The following is a 12346-nucleotide window of genomic DNA, read 5'->3' on the forward strand; positions in this document are numbered from 1 at the left end:
CTATATTTCATAAATGCACTCTCCACTTTCTGTAACTTCTCAATCTGATTCATGGCTCTAATATTATAATTACCTATTTTAAATTTTTCTTTAATATTTATAAACTAGGATATTCTTAGCAACCTGCCTTGCCCTTGACTGGGTGCCCTTTGGCCCTTTTCTCTTTACATGACTGACTAAAGCCATAGAGGATTCATTGGCTGAATACATTAACGGATAAACAGATCCTTGTGATTTGCAGTGTCCATCTAATCAAGGCAAGCGACCCCTGCCTGACTATACTAATTCTAGTCAAATCAACCACCAGGCATCAGGAGTAAAAGCCGAAGAGAGAGTTTCTCCATCACCTTAAACCAAATTCTTCACCCTTCTGCAAATGACTTGATCAAGATTTAGGGAGGCATTTCCTCCTCTCCCAAAGCTCTCATTACTCCAAGATGCTCAACTGCTTATACAAGTATAACCGTTGGCAAATAAGGAGCATACCGTCTAGCACGGTAATTTACCGCCTAGTATGGTAAATACCACCTAGCACGGTAAATATACCGCCCAGCACGGTAATATACCGCCTAGCACGGTATATACCGCCCGGCACGGTATATACCGCCCGGCACGGTAGTATACCGCATAACACGATACATATCGCTTAGCACGGTAATATCCCTGGATAGGTACGGTGGGTCGTTCGCGACCCCGAGCGTCAAAAAAAAACAGGTTTTTCTCACGTGACTCACCCCCGTGACTGAATTTGTGGGTGATCGACCTGCAGGAGGTGTCTCCCCTACACGCTCTAGTAGTGTCCAGATGTGCATTGCTGTAGCTGTACTCCTTCCCCGATTTCTGAGACGCGTCGGGGTCGAGCGCGACCGAGTTTACCCTTCTAAGGTAGTTTGCATAATTATCAAAGTTATTACGTACTATGAAATTGTCGTAGAATGGTGCAACTTGTATAGGTTATCAGTTGTGGAAAGTCTTGGTGGATTGTTTGGCTACCATGTGCATGATTTTTTTTTTAGTTAAAATGTCGTTCATCACCACGAGGACCATTTTACCGCGAGTGCCCCTTTTTCATTTTTTTTCATTTTTTTGCCAAGTCATTTTTCCGTAAGATATTGCCAAATAGTGTCGTAAAACTTTTGCTTGTTTAGGGTTGGAAAGTGTGTCTAGATGATCTGGCTACCCATGCATGACTTTGTTTTTGTCAGATACGACGTAGTTATTGGTATATTGGGTATTTAACTGCGGTTACCAATTTCTGTTTTTTTTCAATATTTGTAAAAATTACTACGTAGTAAGGAATTGCCGTATATTATTCATTTTTTTTTCATGTTTATGTGTTAGAAAGTGTGCCTTGATGGTTGGGCTAACACGTGCATGTCTTTTTTTTTATCTGAGATGCCGTATATTAGAATGTCGGGCATTTTACCGCGAGTACCCCTTTTTCATTTTTTTTCATTTTTTTGCCAAGTCATTTTTCCGTAAGATATTGCGAAATAGTGTCGTAAAACTTTTGCTTTTTTAGTGTTGGAAAGTGTGTCTAGATGATCTGGCTACCCATGCGTGATTTTGTTTTTGTCAGATACGACGTAGTTATTGGTATATTGGGTATTTAACTGCGGTTGCCAATTTCTGTTTTTTTTTTTCAATATTTGTAAAAATTTACTACGTAGTAAGGAATTGCCGTATATTATTGATTTTTTTTTCATGTTTATGTGTTAGAAAGTGTGCCTTGATGGTTGGGCTAACACGTGCATGTCTTTTATTTTATCTGAGATGCCGTATATTAGAATGTTGGGCATTTTTGCGTGAGTGCCCCTTTTTATTTGTTTTGCATTTTTTTGCTTAGTCATGTTACCGTAAGGAATTGGCAAGTAGTGTCGCAAAACTTATATTTTTATAGTGTTGTTAAGTGTTTCTAGATGATCTGGCTACCCATGCCTATTTTTTTTTTAGCCAGATATGGCGTATATATAAGTATGTGTTCGATTTTCCTGAGATTGCCATTTTTTCGTTTTTTCCCATTTCTTTCAAAATTACTACGTACTAAGGAACTATCACAGAGTAATGATTCATTTATATGTTTATTTGTCGGAAAATGTGCCTTGATGGTTTGCCTAGCACGTGGCTGAATTTTTTTTTTTTCTGAAATGCCGTATATTAGAATGGCCATTTTTCCACGAGTGCCCCTTTTTATTTGTTTTGCATTTTTTTGCTTAGTCATGTTACCGTAAGGAATTGGCAAGTAGTGTCGCAAAACTTATAATTTTATAGTGTTGGAAAGTGTTTCTAGATGATCTGGCTACCCATGCCTATCTTTTTTTTTTAGCCAGATATGGCGTATATATAGGTATGTGTTCGATTTTCCTGTGATTGCCATTTTTTCGTTTTTTCCCATTTCTTTCAAAATTACTACGTACTAAGGAACTATCACAGAGTAATGATTCATTTAGATGTTTATTTGTCGGAAAATGTGCCTTGATGGTTTGCCTAGCACGTGGCTGAATTTTTTTTTTCTGAAATGCCGTATATTAGAATGTTAGCCATTTTTCCGCGAGTGCCCCTTTTTATTTGTTTTGCATTTTTTCGCTTAGTCATGTTACCGTAAGGAATTGGCAAGTAGTGTCGCAAAACTTATATTTTTATAGTGTTGGAAAGTGTTTCTAGATGATCTGGCTACCCATGCCTATCTTTTTTTTAGCCAGATATGGCGTATATATAGGTATGTGTTCGATTTTCCGGTGATTGCCATTTTTTGTTTTTTTCCCAATTCTTTCAAAATTACTACGTACTAAGGAACTATCACAGAGTAATGATTCCTCTAGATGTTTATTTGTCGGAAAATTTTGTTTACTTTTTTTTTGATTGAATATCATCAAATTTTTTTACCTAAAATATTATATTGTTTTACATTTTTTTTTTCGATTTTATTTCCCTTCAAAAATTTGTTTTGGGTCAGAATTTAAATTTTTAGTCGTAAAATAATCGACAATTATCCAGCAACCCACCATACAATTTTTATGCATATCCAATAATAATTAGATTAGTAAATAACACCTTGAAATTGACATACCCTTCCTACATTTCAAGTGGCAGATTAGGGAGTCTGAGTCAGTGTGGTTGGCGGCCATTTTGTGGACATATCCGAAGCGTAAGCTGCCCTATCTATATATATTCTTGTTCCCTATAGAATTTGTGATATTTTGGTATATTTTTACCAGCATAAATATCATATTATATATTAAATATATGTATTTTTTTACGAAATTTCTAAGTACTCAAAAAATTACCTTTAGATATGGCCCCTGATATAAATGTAATTTACAAAATAATGAAGATTTTTTTACATATTTCTATTTTAGGATAACATATGTTTATTCCCTAAAAAAATTAGCCACTTCCTATTTCATTTGGGTACCCAAAAAAATTCATGAAATTTGGACAAATTTTTTTGGCCAAAAAAAGTTACCCTTTTTTTCTCATTTCAGATCTTCACCTCCATGGGTCTGACTTCATCCAAAATACATCAAGATGTGTCCTAATCATTCAAGAATCAATTCCTAAAAGGATTTGTGTATATATGTATAAACTTTTTTTTTATGAATTTTTATGTCAGGTCTTTTTTTTCTACTTAATTTTTTAAAATATTTATAATAAATAGTTTTTCTGCAGATGAGTAGTATTTATCTTTACAGTTGTTTTAAGCATTCATTGAAGTTTTTTTTGGCAAAAGAAAAAAGGAGGTTACTGCAAAAACTGATTCTTCAAGAATTTTTTTTGGCGTCGGGGTCGTTCGCGTCCGAGTATACCCTTAAAGGGGTGTCCGAGGAGCGTACCTATCCAGGGATATACGGCCTAGCACGGTGTTCATGGTGATATATTGGTGTCATATATAAAACAGACAGGAACTGCTCACCTTTACCCATTAATAGTGTTTAAATATTTCCTTTCAATTCCAAATCTCCTTTGCCATGTCGTTATCAAATGCTACCCTATCCCTTGTATCAAGGCAAGATCTCACCCCATCTTTGCTCTTCCTGATAACTCACCTCTTCCTCTTTTCCCCTTTTTGATAATTGGAGAAAAAGTAATTTTCACCCACACTTCTGACCAAGATCTACAGAAAGAGTTCATCTGCAGGTCTTTGCTTCTGACCTTATTATACTTTAAAAGTATGGAGAAGGCTATGGGAATAGATTCTATTTATTATGCTTTTAGTCTATGGATTGAATAAATTCTTTAACTCGTTCTTCCAAAATATTTCAATATGTACGAGTTAAGAATTGGGATGAAATTTCTAACAATGCAAAAAAAAATTCTTTTTTTTTTTCATTCCTTGAAGTTAAAAGGGTATTTAATATATAGTCAACCAATAAACAAACAAAAATATTCTATATTTTTGGTAATTGGTGTTCATGAAAGATATTTAGTTGAGGATTCATATATATAGTAATATAATAAGCAGTAAATGTGTGCTCAAGATATGTACTTGAAATTCCTTATTCATATCAGCATCTAAAAAGGCTACTTACATTATCACATGTAAACAAAAGGTCTTTTATTTTGATGCACAATCTACCGTTGCATGCTAATAAATATTTATGATATCAGGTCGCTACTAAAAAGATTATTTTGTGGAGTTTTTGTAACTCCCATCACTCCCACAAACAAAAGCTTTTCACCCTTCCATCGAAAAAGTTTGTGGACCGTTTTCATCACGTCTTAAAACATCAAAAGTTAGCGTAAACTTTCGTCAGATGTTTTCTCTAACGGAAAGGTAAAAGGAAAAGATCGGAACTCTAAGCCCTTCAGCGAAATTCCCACTTAACTGACTAACAATTTTTTTATGTTACCTTTTCACTTTCATCTAGTCTTCAGAAAAAAAAGTACCTTTCACTTTCTTCTCAAACTCCACTTTGTATACAGACACACCATTATAGAATTTCTATATTACGTTATAACTATCATATCGAAAAGATATATTTTTCCTTTCTCTTGCTCTGTGGATGAGCGTTATCTAACTTATAGCCCATATTTCACACTGTCTATTTAAGACTGACGAAAACCTCCTTGCCAAGTCATACGTTCATTCAAAAGCTAGCCCCCATCCAAACCCAGAATGGAGAATTTTCTTTACCGCAATTTACTGTCTATTCAGGGCTTACTGAAAGACCAACTTTTCCATTCGAGAGCTAGGATATTTAGATGGCTTACCTCTAAAATGCAGTTTCTCAGTTATCGAAGGAAATGCTATAAGTTCTAGAAACAAGGAAAGCCAAAAAAAGATCAGCAAGGGAGAGAGAGGAGTTAGTAATGAGCAGTTAGGCCATATGTATTGATGTGGAGTTGGTTAGATTGTTTAAAGAAGGCAACAGTCTCTTGATGTAGGGATTTTCTAGAGGAGGAACAGAAGGCACTCGGATGTTCGGAAGAGGATTTCGAAATGATTGTTCTGGATATGTTCTTTTTTTTTTTTTTGTGAATTGGAATGGTTTCTCATTGATGAAAATTCTTCTTATTTTAATATGACGGCCTTATGGATAGACCCAATATAGTTTCCAAAATTACATGTTAGACCAGCATATTTATATACAACTAAGGACAGCATCAAATCCTGGAGGGTGTTCTTTAACCTCAAAAGTTTACCGATATATTTTTTTTTTTAATATAGACTTAACATTAACATAAGGGTACAAAGTATTGAGGGCTATGTTAAGCTCGTTTCTGAAAGAAGCATGATTCACATATGGTAATGATATGTACTTTTTTTTTCGGAACATCGCAACATTTAAAATTAGGCTTAAAAATAACATAAAAGAATTTATTAATAAATCTGTCAAAAAAGTAGGAAGGGTAACAGTTGTTTTCAAAATATTTTCTTTTAAATGAAATTTCTATGTGGGAGTTATGCCAGTTTAAACACATGGAATATGCTCTATATTATTATTTGATAATTATTATTATTATTATTATTATTATTATTGTTATTATTATTATTATTATTATTATTATTATTATTATTATTATTATTATTATTATTATTATTATTATTATTATTATTATTATTTACTAAGCTATAATCCTAGTGGGAAAAGCAGGTTACAAAAGCCCAGTGGCCCTAACAAGGAAAATAGCACAATGCAGAAAAGATAATAGGAAAAATTAACTATTTCAAGAACAGTAACAACATTTAAATAAATATTTCCTATATAAACTATAAAAACTTTTATAAAACAAGAGAAAGAGAAATATAAAAAAATAGTGTGCAAGAGTGAGAACTCAAGCAAGAGAACTCTATCCCAAGACAGTGGAAGACCATGATATAGAGGCTATGGTACTACCCAAGACTAGAAAACAATGGTTTGATTTTGGATTGTCCTTTTCCTAGAAGAGTTGCTTACCATAGCTAGAAAGTCTCTTTTACCTTTACCAAGACGAAAGTAGGAATTTGAAAAATTTCAGGGCAGTAGTTAACCCCTTGGGCGTAGAAGAATTGTTTGGTAATATCAGTGTTGTCAGGTGTAGGAGGACAGAGGAGAATCTGTAAAGAATAGGCCAGACTATATATATATATATATATATATATATATATATCCTATTACGTCTATCTATCTCCGTCCCTCAAGAAGTGGGGAGAGAGAGTAGCCATACCATGGTGAGTGAGTGTGCGTGTGTGTATCTATCTAAATATTTAGCAGAAATTCTTGAGAGGTCACATATATTAGTATATACATTAGTATATATATATACATATATATATATATATATATATTGTATATATATATATATATATATATTTTGCATATATATATATATATATATATACACTAATGTATATATATATATATATATATATATTTATTTATATATATGTATGTATGTAAGTATGTTTGTATATATATATATATATATATATGTGTGTGAGTATGAATATATATAATATATATATATATTGTCACGCCCGAAAGTATTTTCGTTCGTTCATTTATATATTTATCTATTTATTTATTTTTTGCCCACGCAGTCGTATGTTTGCTGCTTGTTAGTAACTGAATGTTGTTTGCTTGTTATTTGTTTTGCAGTCGTTAAGGAGGCTAGTTCTAATCCAACAATTCCTTCCTTTACATGATGACGTGGAAGCAGAGAGACTTTTTTTCGGGAAAAGCCCAAGTTTGCGGTCAGTGATCCTCTGAACGCTAGAGAGGGTGGGATTGCCTCTGAGAGGTACTTATCTACTGAGAGCAGTGGATTCGCCTTGGATCGCTGCAATGGTGTGTAGCTGTTAGCACCCTTTATTCGATATCAACGCCTGCATTTGAGTCTTCAGCACCTTATACCACTGTCACGCCCGTTTGATCATTCTTCCGCTGCTGATGCCTGGATGTTTGTCTTCGAAGAGCAGCTGTGATCGAGTGTTTTTATCGAATTCTTCATACTAATCTTGGTCTTTATCTGGAGGATTACAACACCTTTTATTCTGCGACGGACACATTACTAACACGGGAGAGGATATCAGCCTTGGACAGCCCCTTAAGAAAATTCAGATTTATCACCTGGTTCCTCATGTTTATTACTGCAGTTAAGTATTGGTATTAATAACTGTCCTCCATTTCTAGAACTGCAATTAACAACACTTCATTACAACGGAGCATCAAGTTTACGATGCAGTGACCTGAAACTTACCTCTGTCCAAATATTATTTAACTATTTGTTTTTCTTTGTAAATAAATATTTATATTTCCTTTTTGTATCATACTCCCTCGTTGTCCTTTGCCATCATTGTTTATAAACTAGAGAGAGAGAGAGAGAGAGAGAGAGAGAGAGAGAGAGCCTTACCTTATCTTATTCTATGTTTGGGTTCCCCCAGGCCCCTCAGTGTGAGGCACCTTCCGGTGTATTTTGTATCTTCCAGTCTTGGATGGTCTGGGATGCATCTGGATGGTCTGGGATGCATCTTAGATATTTATCGAGTTTATTCTTAAACGCATCTACGCTCACTCCTCATATGTTTCTTAGATGAGCTAGCAGCGCATTAAATAGTCGCTACATTATCGATGCTGGTGCGTAGTTGATTAATGTCCTGTGCGCCTTCCTTAGTTTTCCTGGTATAGTTTAGGGCACTATTAATCTACCTCGGCTGGCTCTTTCTGATATCTTTAGCTCCATGACGTTTTCAGTAATTACTTCGATTTGCTTCCATGCTTGTATCATCATGTAGCGTTCTCTTCTCCTTTCTAGACTGTATAGTTTTAAAAATTGCAGTCTTTCCCGGCAGTCAAGGTCCTTAACTTCTTCTATTGTAGCAGTATAGGACCTTTGTATACTCTCTATTTGTGCAATATCCTTTTGGTAGTGCGGTACCATATCACATTGCAGTACTCGAGTGTACTACGTATATAAGTTTTGTAAAGCATAATCATGTGTTTAGCTTTTATTGTTTCAAAATGTCTGAATATCATTCCCATTTTTTCTTTACATTTAGCCAACAATGTTGCTATTTGGTCGTTGCATAACATATTCCCGTTTAACATTACACAAAGGTCTTTAATTGCTTCCTTGTTTGTGATTGTCTCGTTATTAGGTCCCCTGTATGCACATACTATTCCTTTTCTGTTTCCATAGTTTATCAATTTGAATTTATCGGAGTTAAATACCATCCTATTTATCTCCGCCCATTCATATATCTTGTTTAGATCTCTTTGTAGTGAGTTCCTATCTTCATCACAAGTAATTTCTCTACTTATTCTTGTGTCATCGGCGAAAGTTCTCACTACAGAGTTTCTAACATTACAGTCTATGTCTGAGATCCTAATAACAAACAGTAGTGCAGCTAATACTGTACTCTGTGGCACGCCAGATATTACCTGATATTCATCTGATTTCTAGTCATTTGCAACCACTATCTGTTTTCTGATTTGCAGAAATTCTTTTACTCATTTTCCTATCTTCCCCCCAACAATATGCTTTCGCATTTTTTTCTATAATATATTATGTTCTACCTTGTCAAAGGCTTTGGCAAAATCTAGATAGATCACATCTGTATATTTATCACTTATGGTTTGTGTTTCATCCCCATTATCTAATATTGGTAATAATATGGATTCTCACATGCTTCCTTCCTTTTCTTTGATGTTCTTTTCTTCATTTCCAGGAATTCTGCCATTAAACAATCCAACTTTTCTATTATATTTTCTCTTTCGCCTTCATATTTATTTTTGTTTGTATACCTGCAATAATCCCCATATCTGCACCAACCCCTGGCATTATTGATGCATTCTTTGTAATTGGGCTCTAATTGTGCATATTTGGGTTGAAAGGCATCATATCTTGCGGCTTTTTGTGCATAGCGCGGTATATACTCGGCTTGTTTTTTTTGTTTCTTTTTTTGTTTAAATTTTTGCTTTCACTTTTATTTTCTGTTTGCTGAGTTTTCTGACTTCCATTCATGGTTGCAGGATTCATATATCGATAATTTTGTTGAATTTGCATTCTTTTCCTTCTTTCAGGTTTTTGCATATTTTTGGATGGAGATCTCTGCATTTGTCTCCATATCCGTCTAAATACGCACATTTATCATATATTTCATAATCATGGCATGTCTTTGGATGCTTGTAGTAGCATCTTTCACCAAATCTGCAATTCCTTATTTTCAGTGAATTGCAGACTATATCTTTCTTTTCTTTTTTTTTTCTTGTTCTTGCTCTTCCCTAGGGTAGAGTCTCTTGGGTCTATTATTTGCTTCCATCTGATAATTTATTCCTTCATATGTATGTTGTTGGATGGCATCATATGTTGTATCAATGATTTCCTCTGCATCCTTACACATATCCTGTTCATTTTTCTCTTCTTCTTCTTCTTCTTCTTCTTCTTCTTCTTCTTCTTCTTCTTCTTCTTCTTCTTCTTCAGCTATTTGCAGATTCAGTATCGACTTAATTACTTTTTCTATCCAGACTAAGCATGTTAAGCAGAATACCTTTGTGTCTTTATTTTTTTTTTCATGTTGTACTTGATGAGCTTATGTGGATTAATAATGGAATACCACATCTTACATGTATTACACCATTTTGTCATTCTTTTTCCCAATGCATCAATCAGCATATTCACCACATTGGACTTCTTATTGTTCTTTGATGGGATTTGTTGATTGATGTAAACTTTCTTTATAATTCTTTTTATCACCTGGGTCTTCTTTGGAATATCTTCTATTATTTTGCTGATTTTTTTTTTCCGCAGACTTGCTCCAGTTTGTTGGATCATATTGTTTCAATATGTCTGCGAAAATTTTTCCGTCACACTGGTTGGAGTTACTAGGGACCTCTGTTATCAGATGGTCTAGTTCTTGTTTGGCCAACTCATGTAATTTACTTTTGCTGATTGCAGCAATGTCCCTCCAAGCTTTGTCTATGTTATACAGCGCCTTCTTGATCAGATTTTTAGTATTTTACAAGATAACTATCCTATGCCGACGTTTTATCCCACTTTTCTGACCTCAAACAAATAACTGAGTATTCACGAAAACATGTAGCTATATTTCACCCAATAGCCTTTTGTTATCCGCGTTAATTCAGCTAAATCATCTGGCCACACAAGTGTACTCACTGAATGGCATACAGAAACACTCAGAGAGAGAGAGAGCGAGAGAGAGAGGGAGAGAGATAAAGCAATTCCCATCCAATAATTATCATGGTTTTTGATGAATAATTCTTTATACACAAAGAGTTTCAATGATTTTGGATGTCTCGGAGACTTTTCAGCTCTTGTGTGAGCTATTCATTTTATTCATTTAGAGTTTTTATAATCTTGTCTAACTTATTCCCGAACTCGTTTACCGTGTCACTGTTTACTACATCTGCTGGATGTCTATTTCATGTACTTGCTATTTTGTATATAAACAACTCGCCACATTGAGTGGTGGTGTATCTTTTCAATTCCAGTATCTATCTGATACCACTAGACTGATTTTTGCTAAGTGTGAATAGATTGTTGTAATCTATATTTGTGATCCCTTTAAGAATATTTAATGCCTCTATTAACTGCTCCTTAGTCGTCGAGTTTGTAGATAAAATAAATTAAAACGTTCCATCTTCCGTCTATAATCAAATTGCCCTACTCTTGGAACTACTTTGTTGGGCCTAGCTTTTATTGCTTCCAGTCTAACTATATCCTACTGAATATTTGGAGCCCAGAATTGAGCTCCGTATTCTAGATGGGGTGTTACTGGTGATGTGTTCAGTGTAGTACAGTGTCTTTTTATTTGAATTGTCTCTTTATGTAACCTATCATTTTTTATTCTTTCTTATAAGCTTTTATACTTTGTTTGATGAACTTTAAATCATTGCTGATAATAATACCGAGATTTTCCTCCCACACTTTCTATTTCATTACTCATGGGTGAGTAATCTGATTGTGGATTACTAAAAACTATGTGCATGATTTTTCATTTCCTACAGTTGAAAGGTTCTGCTCATTTTCTGAACCATCCTCATAACTTCATTAGATCCTGTCTTGAGGCTTCTACGTCTTCCGATTTCACAGCCTTTACACCAAGTTTAGTATCATCGGCAAATTGACTATTCTATTAGCTATTCATAAATTTATGTCGTTAATGTAAATCAGAAACGGTGATGGGCCAAGGATGGATCCTTGAGGTACTCCACTTGTAACTGCTACCCACTCTGAAGCTTCTCCATTGTATACAATACTCTGTTTTCTGTTTGTTAGCCAATCTTCGATCAATTCAGCTGGCTTGTCAATGATCCCTAGTGATCTAATTTTGACCATTAAGTTTTTATGGGGTATTTTGTCAAAAGCCTTATGAAAGTCTATGTATATGATGTTTATTGACCTGCTTTTGTCAGAAATACTAAACCTAGTGTGAAAGAATTCTAGCAGATTTGTCACATATCATCTATTTTGTCTAAAACCAAGTTGGTTGTTTATCAGAAGATTGTTTTCTCTATATGTTCTACTATTGAATCTACTGTTATTGATTAAAAAAATTTGTAAGGCACTGGAGTTAGACGCACATGTCTGTAGTTGCTATATTCTTTTTTTGGTCCCTTCATGTAGATTGGAAAAACATTGCCTAGTCTCCATCCGTGTGGTGCCATTCTTTCATTGTTTTGTAAAAGTGTGGTGTTATCTCTTTTACTAGTAATACAATCTCTCTTGGATGAATATCATCTGGACCTGGGGCATTTGACTTACTGAGCCCTTTTAATTTCTATTTGACATCATCTATTGTGAAGGTGATTGTAGTTAATGGTTGCGGCCCTTCATATCTGATAGCTGGTTAGAGGAGGGACGTCGATTCTTCCTTAGTGAATACGGTTGTGAAATATACACATAT

At 34.5% G+C, this 12346-nt stretch overlaps 1 protein-coding gene across 1 annotated transcript in view; it reads right to left on the reverse strand.

The window, feature by feature from the left end:
• Nucleotides 1–392: 392 nt before the first annotated feature.
• LOC137656258 (chromo domain-containing protein cec-1-like) overlaps nucleotides 393–12346 on the reverse strand; it is a 22369-nt gene continuing 10415 nt past the window's right edge. Inside the window, exons 2-3 of the mRNA XM_068390428.1 lie at nucleotides 9820–9903; nucleotides 393–445 (exon numbers count right to left, since the gene is read on the reverse strand). Of these exons, the coding sequence (XP_068246529.1) occupies nucleotides 393–445; nucleotides 9820–9903 (137 nt within the window). The remainder of the gene's footprint in view (nucleotides 446–9819; nucleotides 9904–12346) is intronic.

This window comes from Palaemon carinicauda, chromosome 17 (assembly GCF_036898095.1).
Source record: "Palaemon carinicauda isolate YSFRI2023 chromosome 17, ASM3689809v2, whole genome shotgun sequence".
Classification (NCBI taxonomy): Eukaryota; Metazoa; Arthropoda; class Malacostraca; order Decapoda; family Palaemonidae; genus Palaemon; species Palaemon carinicauda.